Here is a 14500-nt window from a genome sequence, read left to right as displayed (position 1 = left end):
GCTTTTCCTAGACACATTCCTGGTAGCCGTGGAAGATAACCAGGACAGACACCTGGCTGTAAAGACGTTTTCTCTCCTGTGAACTTGTGTAATGTGCAGAATTACTTACATTCGGGTATTTTTGTGGAACCTACATGCTAACATTTACTTCTACAGACCCTTACTAAGGAATCATCACGTAGTAACTGTTCTGAGCTTCCATGCCCAACTTAGGAACAAATATCTTATTCTCCGTTTCCCAAAGTTCTCAGCAGAGCCAAAAGGAACCATGAATTAAGCTCTACTTATTTATAAACAGGAATTAAATGGCACTTATGAAATCAGTTTCTATCACAATATGGTTTCCCGGTCTCATAAGGCCTCTTTATCTAGGCTGTTACGGTGAGTTAAGCCAATAAAGAAAATAAGAGACTTCCAATTGAGACATCAATTTTGCCTCTCTCTCTACATCGATACATAAGTTTTATTGCAAGTAATTGATGGTATCAACCCAGGAATAATAGAATAAGTGAATTTTTCTGTGTCATTCAGGTTTTCTTGCTTACCTTGGTTCAATATTTATAATTACTTCAGACCATTAGAAAATGGTGCCAGGTCTTAGGAAGCTTTCTCACAGAGTCAGCACTCAACAATATATACAAAATATACAAAATAAAACCAAAACAGCATAGCAGTTCTGTACAGCCATTTTAATGGTTCATAATAATATCAGTAAAGCAACATAAGTTGCTTACAAAACAGCATGTGCTTCAATGATTTCCTTCAAGAAAAAAGAAGTGTTCATATTGCTTTGTTACTTGTTTTCATGCTACTGTTTTCCTGATGTTTTAGCTCCATTTAAACTGAAAAAGACAATGAGAACTGTTTCCTTTTGTTAGTATTTTGCTTACCCTCAATACTATTCATCTGACTATGTGCACAAAGTACGTAAGAGCCACAAATGAATCTGTTTAAAAAACATAGGGAATTAACTAAACTGATTTACTTCATGGCACAGCAGGATTTGTGTTTTGCTTACATGCTATTTATTGCGAAATTCAGCAAAATGTACAATTTATTTGAGAAAACTGCAAACATTTGTCATTGAAAGAAAAAATACATTTTTCCTTTTTAATAGTATTCTCATATTAGTGCAATTATTTGTAACCAATTGAAAAGAGGTTGTGTATTTACCTATATAAAAGTAAGCATGAAATAATAGGTAATTTAGTCTACTTTATGAAACCAAAACACATCAGGCTGAAGTGTATGTTTGCATTTTTCTTTATTAAAATTATGGCACTTAATATCTAGTAGCAGAAATAGTAATAGGGCTTCACAATCAGAAGCAGCATCGTTTCCCAAACATCACATTTCTTCCCACTACAATTTGCAAGGTTTTTCAGGAGAGAACAAGCCCTTTACAATTTGCACAAAACTGGAGAAGCCTTCACCATGATTTTTTGGTTTTGGATTACAACACTGTTTCAGCCCTGCAAGCTCACTCTTGTTTATTATCCTTTGCATTCTTTAAGTTAAATTACAGTTTCACTGTGCTGTCAAGTAAACAATTGTAGTAACACAACATTTAAGTTAAACGTGACTGATCCAGCAAAGAAAAACCCTTCCATTCAGCGTTATCCTTCCATATTTTTTTTATTTTTTTTAAGTTTTTTTTACAAATAGCTAACGTTGAACATATTGCATGACATTACCAAAAGTATTACAAACTATAAAAGAAAGAGCGTGAACTAGAAATCAGGCTTCTCTAGGGCTTTAGTGAACAATAAAATAAAGAGCATTACATTGCAGCACCTTTAAACATGTAACAAAACCCAGTGTTCAGTGTACACCAAAAATGGGTTTCTGAATTGTACTATTATTGATGTTTGTTTGTGGAAAAATATATATATATGTACACACACAAAGGCACACACGCAGGAAAAAAAAAAAGTAACTCAAACATTTAGACATCTGAAAACTGAGTTTTGGTTTAAAAAAAAAAAAAAATCATAAAACACCGTATAATAATGTTCACTGATTTTATATCATCCACATGCATTTTTCATTAAACAAAAGATGACAGGCTCTAGAAAAAAAAAGTAAATTAAATACTTATTTATTTTATAATAAAGGAAATGCAATCAATGCATGACATGAAGTTGCATGTTAAATCAAGTATCATCATTCAGCATGAAAATAATTGTACCAGTTCACAGGTACTAAACAATCCTTTAAACGTTCACAATGTGATGCTGCAGCAAATTTATAATCAGATCCAGCTGATAAAGAGTATTACTATGAGTGACACAAATGTCCACAGAACACAAAAGAATACAGAAATGCCTTGGAGCAATACCTCCAAAGTTATTTTAATTTCCATCCCAACTCCCATTTCATAGTATGTCCAGTCTTAAGATTAGTACATTGAAAGCTGACATTACCATTTTGGAAACATTATATTAAATGAAATAAAAATCTAATAAGGAGTTATAATTACAGGCTTCATCTAACAGAAAGCTAAGCTTTGGTTATATAAAGTGCAGTTCAATAATATGCCAATTAATTACATTATTGTACATAAAGCTAACTTTTGCAGCTCAGTTTCCTTGCAAATTTTAAAAAATATTCACGTTTTACAGTTTGCTCATACAGCAGGCTCAGTTTAAAAAAAAATCCCGTTTAAATAAATTTCAATTCTAAGTACTTCAGTACCACCCACCTTTGTGCACTACGCTTCTAAACTGCTTGGCAATGTGTAACCTCTCGGACGTTCAGTGGTCTGCACAATCGCGTTTGCATCCTGTCACATGAAATACCTAAGCTCTGGACGAAACAGTTCCCTGACCTCTTCAAATCCCTTAGACTTTCTGTTGTATAAAGTTCTCAAGTTTTATTATGATACAAGCAGTACATTCCATCACTCTCATAGCAACTTCTGAAGTAAATCTATCATTGGGAATCTGTGGGAAGGGAAGTAAGTCAGGATACCTAGTTTTTAAGCTATCTACTCCGTAAGCTTCCAATGTCTGAACATCATTTGTAAGCCCTTCAAGTTGCTGACTATATTCCTCTATTTTTTGTGCAAGGGCTGCTGGTTTTACATCTTTGTCTGATTTGCCCTTCACAGCATAGTCAGCTGCAATCAAGGCTAGTTTAGTAGAAAGGTAGCACTTAAAGCATACCCATTCATTGGCATTTTTATGAAGGTCATTTCTTGCAGCTGAGAAGTTAGCTCGGGCCTGCCTAAGCCACCGACGTGCCTCTACAGGATTGCCAACGGACCTGAATGTAGGTGGGACGAAAAAGCGTTGCGAGTAAGATGGCGCCGTGGAAGATGGACACTTTTCTTTATACTGCTGCCTTTCAGATTTGTGGCTTGTTGCTTCTTGATTCCATGAAGTATAAAATCTCTGAAATGAAAACTTATCCGACTGAAATCGAGAAGCAGAGGATGAAAATGGTCTTCTTGAGGCTCTATCCATATTTTGATCCATAAAGGCCTGTTTTTCTAGCCTGTTAATCTCATTCTGTAGATGTTTGAAAACTTCGTTAGCTATATCAAGATTCTCTGCATTTTTATCTGGATGCCATTTAAGATACAGCCTCCTAATAATCTTTTTTCTTTCAGATTCTGGAAGCTTCCAAGCCTGTTCAATCACAGATGTCACTTCTCTTAATATTTCTGGCAATGAGTTTGACTTTATCTTTTTTGGAGAATGATGTTTTGAGGACATTGTTTTGTGGCTCTCCCTACCAGCGAAGAGAGGTGGAATAGTCCTCGGTCCATGTGCTGGAAATTCTGTAGGACTGGTTGGGGTAGAAGGTGTGCTATCCCTGCTTTGAGAACTTTCCTCCGGTCTTGAAAATTTGTACAGGTCAAGAGAGCTCACTATTTTATACTCACTATATCCAATATCGATCTGGTAAACCTTCCCTAGAAAACTGGGATTTTCATCATCTTCTCTTTCCACTTCTTGTACAATGATTGCATAGGTGTAAGTTGGTTGATATGATCCATATATATCACCACCTTCAGCATCAACCAGGTAACCAACATATTCACCAGGGTAAAATACATTCATTGGATCCATAAGAAGCGTATAGTGAATTTCGGCTGGTATAGGAGTGCCAGGTGTTGGTAGTTCAAGTTTTGATGGCTCAGAAGAGTCGTACTTCACTCCTAAACTGTCAAGCTTTTCACTGATCCGGTAAATATCATTACAACCCAGCATGGCAATTAAATATGAGGTATCAGAAATCAGGTTGTCAGTTGCAGATTTTAAGGTCATTGCTAATGCTAACAGGAAATTTATGTCTTTGCTGTCAGAATGCTGTATGTAAAGAAGTATTACTGCATTTCCGTACCTCTTCAGGAAAGCAAATGTTTCGCTTCTGCTGTGGGGAATAGGAGAAAAACCTTTAACTCTTAACGTTGTTTGCAACTTCTCAAAACAGGAAACTTTCAAGCCTTCTCGCAAAGCTTTGCAAAGTCTAACTGCTTTTTCTTCATTAGCTAAAAAAGCATTGTCATTTTCATGCTTCATAATCCTAATGAGCCCTGTGATGAATTGTTCCGAAGACAACAGTAACTGTAACCTTCCCTGCAAAGAACATAATGCTCCAAACTGACAAATTTTGGGCGACTCTTCATCCAACTGTTCTTCAAGAATACTGCTAAGTAAGCGAGGCCTCAATTTTTGAGGGAATAACATTATCAACTTAGTGTGAAAACCGTGGTCTTTGCCTAAGTAACACTGGCTAAGATCAACAAGCATTTGCACACCAATGTTACCTTGGATTCTGCTTTTGTAGTGAGGTGCATCATCAAAAACTAAGATACTAGACTTTACCAACCTACCATCTTGACTCGGAAGGTAAAGGGCAAAATCCCTCATATTCTCAAGGTCATTCCTAACCTTGACAGAATCATTCTGAAGACTTTTGAACAGGCCAGAAACTACTCTTTTAACCGTGCGCATTTCATTAGGATCCAATTGCTTTCCTTCCGAGCTCTTGAATATGCGACCTAGAACTTCAACGTACTGCTTTGTTGAAATAATATCTTCAGTACCCAAATGTTTAAATAACTGATGGAAAGTACCAAGTTCTAAAGGAAGTTTGTAAAGATAAGGTTTAAAATCAGATTCATACTCAAGGTTTATTACCACCTCTTCAGGCTTAAGGAGCTTCCAACCTTCTTCCACCATTACAAAAGAAACTCCTCGAAGTTGAAAGCGGAATTCCCTTTTCTCTGTACTAAGAAATTCATAAATGCTTCTTAGGACCTTGGCCCTAGTTTTCACCATGTCCTCATCCAAAGTCGTTATATTGCATATGTTCCTGCAGTTATTGATAACTTTGTCAAGAGGAGGGTCCAAATTAACATTCAGCATAGTTAAGACTTGTTCGAGTTGTTCTTGCGCACCAAGACTACTTCCCTCTTGCTCTTTGATGCTTAGAGGTGTTGCTTTCTCAGGAAGAATGGGACATGAAGTCCACAGCAACTGCAACACATCAGTCTGTTTGAATTTAGGATTCACCTGTGCCCCATTGAATCGTATAAGAGGAAGTGTCCCATTAACTTCTTGATACTGAGGATGAAATCTAACAAATTCTGCTGGAGCTCGTTCAGGGCACAGAAAAGGAATTAATGATAATTCTTTCAGAAAATTTCCTGACAAAAGGTCAGTTCTTTCTTGAAATATGTGATGGAGGAGGACATCAACAGTATTCTGTAATGTTTCTTTAGACCAGTTTTCTGTATTCGCTCGCATGCTGATCTCCTTAGCAAACTGCAGTAACTGTTGCTGTGAAATGACGAATTTCAATCCAATATGTCGTAGAAAAGTTACCCATGATGGAAGGAATGCAGCTTGGTTTTTTGGTTTTGTAAGTTGCTCTAGTTTCTTAAAAAAATCCTGAGGTATAAAGAACTTTTCAGGAAGCATAACTTCAAAGACTTTTACAGTCCTGTCATAAAAATATTTTGCAGGTTTTAATCTATTGCTTGCATCATGAATGATCAAAATGCTTTCAAGCTTTTCAAACAGCTGTTCTTTCATTTCTGAAGTTTCTTCAATGCTAGTTAGCCTATTCTTTAGGTAGATCAAGTGTTCTAATTTTGCATCGTAAGACAGACTTTCAATCTTTGGCAAAAGATGTTTCAAGTACACTTCAAGATCATCCACAGAGACACAGCCAAGCACAGTGTACAGATCTGTCAAATGAATCTTCTCTTCAAGAAAAGCTGATGAAGTTGACTGTGTCCATCTGTCTACTTCTACTGATGGGATGTTTTTCGTAAGAACGTAACACGTCCCGTATTTTGAAATGCTGATGTATCGGCCACTGATCGATTTATAACATGGAAGAGACTTTAAAATTTTAATGTCATCCTGAGATGTCAAATGACATAAATTGCAATTGAAGTACATTAAGAGAGCCTCAAAATCACTTTCTGCTAACTTTTCAGTCCTAAAAGTTGATGTTTGTACCATATATTGTATGGCTTTCAGAATGCTTGAAGGATTATCTATATTTGCTGTACATCCTGACAACAAAGGCACTAAAGCACTGTCTTTGGAGCAAATTTTGTTCAATGCCAACTGAATACAGCCTGTTTTCATTAAAGCATGGAAGACTTTATCGCTCTGAGCATTTGGAAAAACAGCTATATGCATAATGCTGAGTGGCAGCAGAACATCACACTCTGGCACAACAAGGTGATTAGCCGAGACAGTAAACCTTACACCTGGGAGCAAAGTCCAGTCCTTCAAAGTTTCAACAACATCATCGAATTTTGCTTGCGTATCTTCTTGCTCTTCCTTTATATTTATAGACTCACTAATAAAGTGCCAGGCATTTTTAAGCCAAGATTCACTTGCAAAGTTGTCCTTCCATTTCATACAATTTCTAGTTTTATATTCCCTCGGCAACACAGATGATAGCAATTCAGCAAAACTTTTGATATCGAAGACTTTCGCTACTTCACTGCTAAGTAAAATATTGTTGTATCTCAAGTACAACGTGTTCATAAAGAGATCCTTGCGAGGTGGAATCAGCTCATGGTATGTTGTTAAGAACTTTGGTCGCTTTGAATCAAAAATTTGCAAAACATTGTCAAGAGTAATGAGGAGTGGCAAGCCCTCAATTTGGATTTCATTTTCTTCTGCATCTTTAAAACAGTAGTCAACCAGAAGTTTGAGACTATGGAAGAGTTTCAAATTTGTCTGCTGAAGACGACAGGGTAACTTTCCAATGTGGCAATTAGAGTCTGGAAAAGAAAATGTCATCAAAAATGATCGGACATCAGCAGGTGTCACATAGGTGACAGGAATATCTGCATCTACCAGACAGTGGTAAAGATTTGCAGTTTCATCACAGTTATACACCAAATTAAATCCAATTTCTAAGAGTAAATGCTTGAGTCTGTAAACATTTTCAGCCACTGTCTTCCGCGTTGTGATGTTGTATTCTGTATTTTTGAGATGTTGCAATTCATCTTGTAGTAAATTGTCAAAGAATGGCCTGCCTTTGTTCACAGTAGACATATTAACCCATGTGATGATAACAGCAGAATGCAAATCAGAACCATCAATATTTGGAGCTCGCATAACAGGTAAAAGACGCTTCAGATCTTCATAAATGCAACTGTAAACTGCTTTCACTAAGCAATACCAATCCGGCTGAATATCAAGTCTATTAACTGGAAAAAAGGATAAAAATTTTTTTAAAGTGTCTTTCACAACATGAACAGGTGTGTTTTGCAGCACTGATACTGTAGGATCAGTGCCTGGGAAATACCGTTTCTTCAGCTGAATCAGCAGTTCAACATAGGCCGGTGCTATCAGTGCTGTCATTAGGCTACTATTCCAGTCACTTCTTACTCCAACACCATTATCGTCACGCCACAGATTTCTTCTTGCAGAATCCAGAGCAAAGTGTCCATTCACATGAAAAGGTAATCCAGTTTCTAATGATAATGGTAAGAAACAGAACGCTCTGTGGGGTTTTTTGTAATTGTGAGTAATGCAAGCTGCTACCCCGCCACGTGGAAAAAGCGTAATGTCCTCATTCTTGTGGGCTGAAACCACACTTTTGGATACCTTTTCCATGGCAGAAAAGCCTGACCTGTTACAAATTAACCAAGTTGTAAGATTTCCTTCAGAGTCTTCAGTATCCATTGTGTAAGTAATCTGTTGCACGGGTATTTCACTTAGCTGCTTTTTTTTACTTACACTGTCAATTACAGATGCATGAAATTGCTTTCGTTTCAGTCTGTCTCCATCAGTGATTTTGCCTTGTACAGAATATAACACATTCAGTGCTCCTGTTGTTTTTTCTATCTCACAAATAGAAATTTTTTCCATATGGTTCAAAAACATTAAGAGTTCTGCTCCATCTGTACGCAGCTTATCTAATAGATTTTGGACCATTCTATCCGAACACGGAACTGAGGAAATTTCTGATACTTTTGCCATTTCTCCATTTCGAAGAGGAAACCTAAACATCGTGCAATTATCCAGTTTAAAGTGATCTCCTAAATAGAGGTCCAGTACATCTGAGAACTGTGTTCTGAAATCTGCATCTAAATCTCTAAACATGCGGCCAGGACTTGTCGATGTTGAACCTGGTGCGTATCTAGCATGAGGATCAAAAATACAAAGTATATCATTGCCAGATATGAAAGAAGGGCAATCAGTAATATGATAAACAGAATTGAAACCTATACCATATTGTCCAGTTTTACAGGGATTTCCTACTTTTGTACCTTTTCCAAGGTTCTGAATTCCTCGAATATCATCTTCTGTAAAAGGCTGGTTGTTGTAAACACACAGTGCTGGTCCTTGAAGTGGTGCCCATTTCTCATCAAATATTCTATCAGCTGGATGCTGCCTAGGATCAAACACAAAACAGATCTCCGTAGCTTTTGCATCATCTGCATTCTGAAGGAGCTCTTTCAGCATTTCTTTTTCTGACGGGTAGGCATTAAGAATGCTTTTAATTCTACTTGTCAATTTTTCTTTCTGGCCAAACTCTGTTCCAAGGGTAGTAAAACAGATATTGGACGCATATCTTTCTAAAGCTTTATGACGTTTTGGTATTGCTCCAAGCTTTACTGCAACTTCTCTTGGAATATCACCATGACAATATTTAACGGTTGTGTCTTTAACTTTAATCCACGGACAGTCATTGTAACACAAAGATTTTGCAGGCAGAAGTGCAAGACGAGTATCAGGTAACAAAATCTCGCCATACTTTTTCTCACAAAATTCCTGCTTCTTCTCTCTAATGAGGCCCCATATTCCTTCACTAATTATTCTCCTGCACAGCTGAAAGTTGTCTTCTGTCAGTTGTTTGTTCCCTCTTTCCTGATCTATTAATTCCAGAACTACAGCAAAATCTTCAACTGTAAAAGCCTGTCTTACACCCACACTTTCAAATAGCTCACGGAAACTGTTTTTATATTTATTAGGCAACTGATAGAGGTAGGGTGCTGCTTCAAAATTCAAATGAAAAGACACTTTTGTTGGATCAACATACACATTCTCAACCAGAATAAAATTACAGTTTGTCAGTTGTTCAATTATCATAGCTTTTGTTGATTCATTCTGTAACATTGCTTCATGTAGGTATTTGTAACAAGCATTAGTGATATTTTCTTGATATAACGTGATTCCATCAAATGACTTTGCAACTTCTTCTAACTGATTTATGACCAAATTAACAGCTGGTTTCTTCAGTAAACCCAAGAACTCTTTGACAGCTAATGACAGAGCACCGCAACCTTTAAAGGAGTGGGAATTTTCATTAAGAATTGGTTGTATTAGGCAAACTGTATCTTGATGATCAGCAGTGAAAAGATCAATTGCTGAAAACATTGCTTCAGGCTGAAAATCACTGCCTTTCCAGTGCAGTGAGAAGCCTGCTGGTTTGCTAAGGAAAGGAAGGAAAGGGATGGTTTGACATTTTGCAGCAAATTCTTTAGCTCTAGGGTCCCTAGATTTTAGTTTTTCATCAATAAGACTCACTATAATACTGCTTCTAAGACAAGCTGCAGCATGATCAATCTTGTTAACTTCGGCTACTGACTCTGCACGTTCCATCAGATCTTCCCATAAAATATCATCTTTAGCCATTCCCAACTGAACAAGTTTAACCAAAATAACTGGGTTAAGATAATCCTGAGTGGTGCCATAAGGAAATCTTCCATCCTCAGCATCGTATAACTTTGCAACTCTTCCTTCAGGATGGATCAGTCTTGATGGTGTAACTAATGGATGTCCATCCAATGAACAGGGAATACACGGAGTAACACGAAGAATTCCTGAGAAGTCCTCAACTTTTTCATTGAGAACATAACGCATCAAAGGATCACGCAGCTCTGCATCAATCTCCTGAACATTAGGGAAAAACACCTCAGAAAAGAACTGTTTCTCAGAAAAAGTGTTCTCCAATAATATGTACTTGCATCCTGCTTCTTCAAATCCTGTCTTTACCCAGGATGGAAGATCTACAGCACACAGATTCTTGGAACCCGTTTTTTTAAGGTACTTCTGAAAGATCTTAAAGGCTGATGGTCCAACATCTGGTCGTTTCAGTATAGAATCATCTAAAAACCTTACATTCTTCATGGAAACCCAAGAGAAACCATCAGAAAACACTTTGATCCCTTCTTTGTTTTTCATGTGAGCTATGTCTTCATAAAACCCTTGACAAATAACAGAAAAATCATCATGAACTGAATCGGGATCTGGCCACACTGCACAGTAACTGTAGTCAACTAGCTCGCCATTGATTGCCATGTCACGCAGAACACAAAGGGCTTCTATGTAGGCTTTTACAATAACATGCCTCATGAATACTGTATTCCATCTTCCCTTTGTGTCTGTTTTCCAGATTTCTTTCCGATTTGAAGTAACTGCAAAGCAGCCATTTATATGAAGAGGTAAGCCTGTTTTGATTCGTAGAGGTAAATAGCAGAATACTTCACCTATGTTGTTGCAATTAGGTTTCACAATCCACTTTTGATCCTGGGTTTCAGAGAGCAACACTCCTACTCCACCACAGGGAACAAGACCTAGTCTTCGTCCACTTTCATGTAATGAAAATTTTAAAGCATCTCCAGTGTCCATGCAAGAACATATGAGCCATGTTGTTGAATCTACTGTTTTCTGTGGCAATTCATCGGCTGATCTTTTCATCTGTCCTGATTTAGCCATTTCAAAGAAAGAAGCTGGATCATCTTCTGTACCTCTGAAAAGCGGAGACTGTAAATCAGCGATCCGTCTAAATACATGGTGAAATTCTTCTACTACTATCTGTAAGATACATGAAGACTTTGGTGTTTCAGTGGGAAGTTTTTTATTACTGCCATTGCAGACCTTCATGAGTTTAGCTGCTTCCTTTAAGACACTTACATTTGGGGCAGTCAAGGCTTTGGAAGAACACAGATTTTTTTTGATAGTGACAACATCCTGTGCCACCCCAGGATCATCTGCTTCAATTTTCAAGTATTTTAAAACCATTGAATTTACACTCTGAGCAAATATTATCAGTCTATGACCACAAATGCTAAACTCATCCACAAGAGAGTAAATGTCTGCTGTATTGTAAGACGCACTGCTGACTTCACTCACTTTAGCTTCCTGCTGAGTTCTAAAGGACAGCCTGAAAAGAGTTCCTTTGTAGCTGTAAGGAGATTCTACAGTCAGTGGCAGCTGGCAGCCAAAAACTCCTATAAATGGCTTAAACTGATTGGGAAACTTTCGCAGCCTCTTCTGTTGTTTACTCCAGTTGATTTTGATCCCAGGGTTAGATTTATCTCTAATATGCTTACTGATATGGTTAACGTTTGGATCGAACATAATCATGAACTCCCGGCTCAAAATAATAGGAACATCAGTGATATGATAAACAGAATTGAATCCCAGTCCAAATTTTCCTACTTTGTCAACTTCACTCCTTTTTAAAGACTCTCCTAATCGAGTTATATTTAGGAAATCAGAGTCAGAAAATTCAGAATTATTGAATGACCACAAAGCTGGGCCATGACATGCTGCCATTCCTGGATCCAGAAGATTCTCTCTTATATCCATATTTCTTCTCATGTCAATCAGGAAATTGCATTCCGTTGCATTAGCATCATCAGCATTTTGAAGAAGCTCTTTAAAGATATCTGAAATGGAAGGGTATTCTTCCAAAATGTTTTTAATTCTTACAGTCAGAGGCTCTCTTTGCCCAGATTGCTCAAATCCCATATTTTCTGGATTAATCAATCTTGTGCTAAGGCATGGGACATTTAACCACTCAGCGGTTTTCATTGGTATGTCTTCATGCACCAAAATTATCGGTTCAACAGAATCTTCAAGCAAATCGTTTAAGTCATCCACTTTGATATCGCAGTAACAGCACTCGTGAATTGGCCTCATTGCAAGTTTATAGGGAAGTTTGCCACTGTAGAGTGGCATGGGCGTATGCAGACTTGCAGGAATCTGATTGCTGTACAGCCACCTTATGATGCTCAACATAATGTGAAGATTTTGTTTACTCTCTTGTTCTGAAAGAGGCTGCTCGCTTTTCAGATATATTTTCTGAATGACCATAGAAACATGGTCTGGTGTTAACTGCTCAATTGAACCACAACATATAAACAACTGGTGAAACTTCGCCATCGTTTTTGGCACATAATGTAGATAAGGTTGGAGATCGAGATCAGGTACTGACTTTATTACTGCTTGTGTGAGGGAACAAAATGTTTTACCTGTCCAAACCCAGGGAAATTTCAGGGCTCTAAAAGCTTCTTTGCCTTCTTCTAGATGATCATGCATAAATCCATAAATCTCAAGCAAGATATGCTGAAATTGATAATAGTCCTCATCACTGAAGGTTTTAGAACTGTGCCAATCAACCACCACCTTGAAATGTTTTAAGACTGCTTTTATACTGGGCTTGGTGGGGATGCCAAGGGCTTTTTCTGTATCCAACAGTACATTTTCCACAAGAGGAACTGAGGAACCAACTAAAATTGCGTGAGCTATATCACACATTTCTGGTGGCGAACACAGATTGCAATGGTCTCCTTTCCAAACTAAGGACCCTGGATAATTGGGAGGTCTTTCCTTACATGCAGGGATCCATTTTATTTTTTTCAGTGCAGCTTTTGTTTCAGATGAGTGAAGCAGTGTATGGTTTTTGTTCAAAACCATCAAGAGAGTTCTAGCTTTTCTTAACAGTAAATCATGATCAGCGTTAGAGTTAGCATGCAAACTTTCAATTTTATTTGCCACTCTCATAATATCACTTTCCTCGAGATTGGCCTCATTTTTTAAGCCAATTTGTCTCAGAGAATGAAGAATATCTGAAGATGTAAAAACAACAGGAGGGAAGCAAATTTCCTCCTCAGCATAAAATAAGTTTTGCAGAAGTTCTACCTCAGGATCAAACAGTTCGTTTGCTGACATTATATTTTCCTCTGAAATCTTAATAAACTTTAGTGATGTCAGCCACTCTATCACATCTGTATTCTCATTTTTCAGAAAAGTCAGATTTTCAAGAACCCATTGCATTATCTGTGTTATTTCATCGTATGAATAAAAATCACTTCTTATGTCCTGTATAACAAACTTCAAGCAATCTGTGCTCTTTAGCTGTTCTATTTTTAGCAGGTTAGCTAAGCGAATAGTAGCTTCATCACTGCTGTCAATTATTGGAACAGAAAATCTTAGACCAGGAGGAATTTTGGCAGTGTGGTGTAATACTTTACTACCTTTTAGCCCAGTAAAAACAGGGACGCTTTCATCAGATGATTTTTCGATTTTTTTAAATATTAGCAATTCCTGAATAATTCTTCTCTCTTTTTCACTTACATCAGTTAAACTAGCTAAGAATGCCCTAAGAGCATCTTTATGTGTTGACGGGAACGATGCAACCTGACTGCATAGCTTCTGCAAGGACATTTTTTCCATTATTTGTAAAACAGCACTTGGTAATGGTGGATGCACATATTTTTTTATAAGCGGATGTTGGATAGAAATATCTAGCTTCTTAAGTACAACTCCACCAACTTTCTGAATAATATCAGCTAAATATTCCGGGAGCTGAGTCTCAGATTCATCTTCCAGAATGATAGGTGATGGATTCCTAAACCTAACCAGTTCCACTGATGTTTGGTTTTCCTCCAGCAGTGTCTTGGGGATAAGCGGCATGTCATCAAACACACTCAAGTCATCAGAAAAATGTATATATAGGTTCTTCCAGACCATCTTAAGCCAGGAAACTGATGGGTGATTTTTTTCTTCCAAACCTGGATACCACTGTACCACCATGTCTCTGCCAGGCCACGTGCTATTCATAACTTCTTTAATGAGCCGGGCAAATCTTTCCGGGTTCAGAAGCTGCAGCTGAGTGCACGGTCTTCCTGAAATTATAGCAAAAGTGCAAAGCCATGAAAATCACAGAGCAGAGTTACATAACAAAGTGCTTTTGGTTGGGGGGGAAGGGAGAAAAAGAGAGAAAA

At 37.5% G+C, this 14500-nt stretch overlaps 1 protein-coding gene across 3 annotated transcripts in view; it reads right to left on the bottom strand.

Moving 5' to 3' along the window:
- Nucleotides 1–1663: 1663 nt before the first annotated feature.
- The window catches only part of SACS (sacsin molecular chaperone), a 64986-nt gene continuing 52149 nt past the window's right edge, over nt 1664–14500 (bottom strand). For all 3 annotated transcript variants that reach the window (XM_074147319.1, XM_074147327.1, XM_074147335.1), the window contains one exon: nt 1664–14401. In XM_074147319.1, the coding sequence (XP_074003420.1) occupies nt 2841–14401 (11561 nt within the window). In that variant the 3' untranslated portion in view covers nt 1664–2840. The remainder of the gene's footprint in view (nt 14402–14500) is intronic.

Source organism: Numenius arquata, chromosome 1, assembly GCF_964106895.1.
Source record: "Numenius arquata chromosome 1, bNumArq3.hap1.1, whole genome shotgun sequence".
Lineage (NCBI taxonomy): Eukaryota > Metazoa > Chordata > Aves > Charadriiformes > Scolopacidae > Numenius > Numenius arquata.
This window is presented reverse-complemented; position numbering and strand designations above follow the sequence as displayed.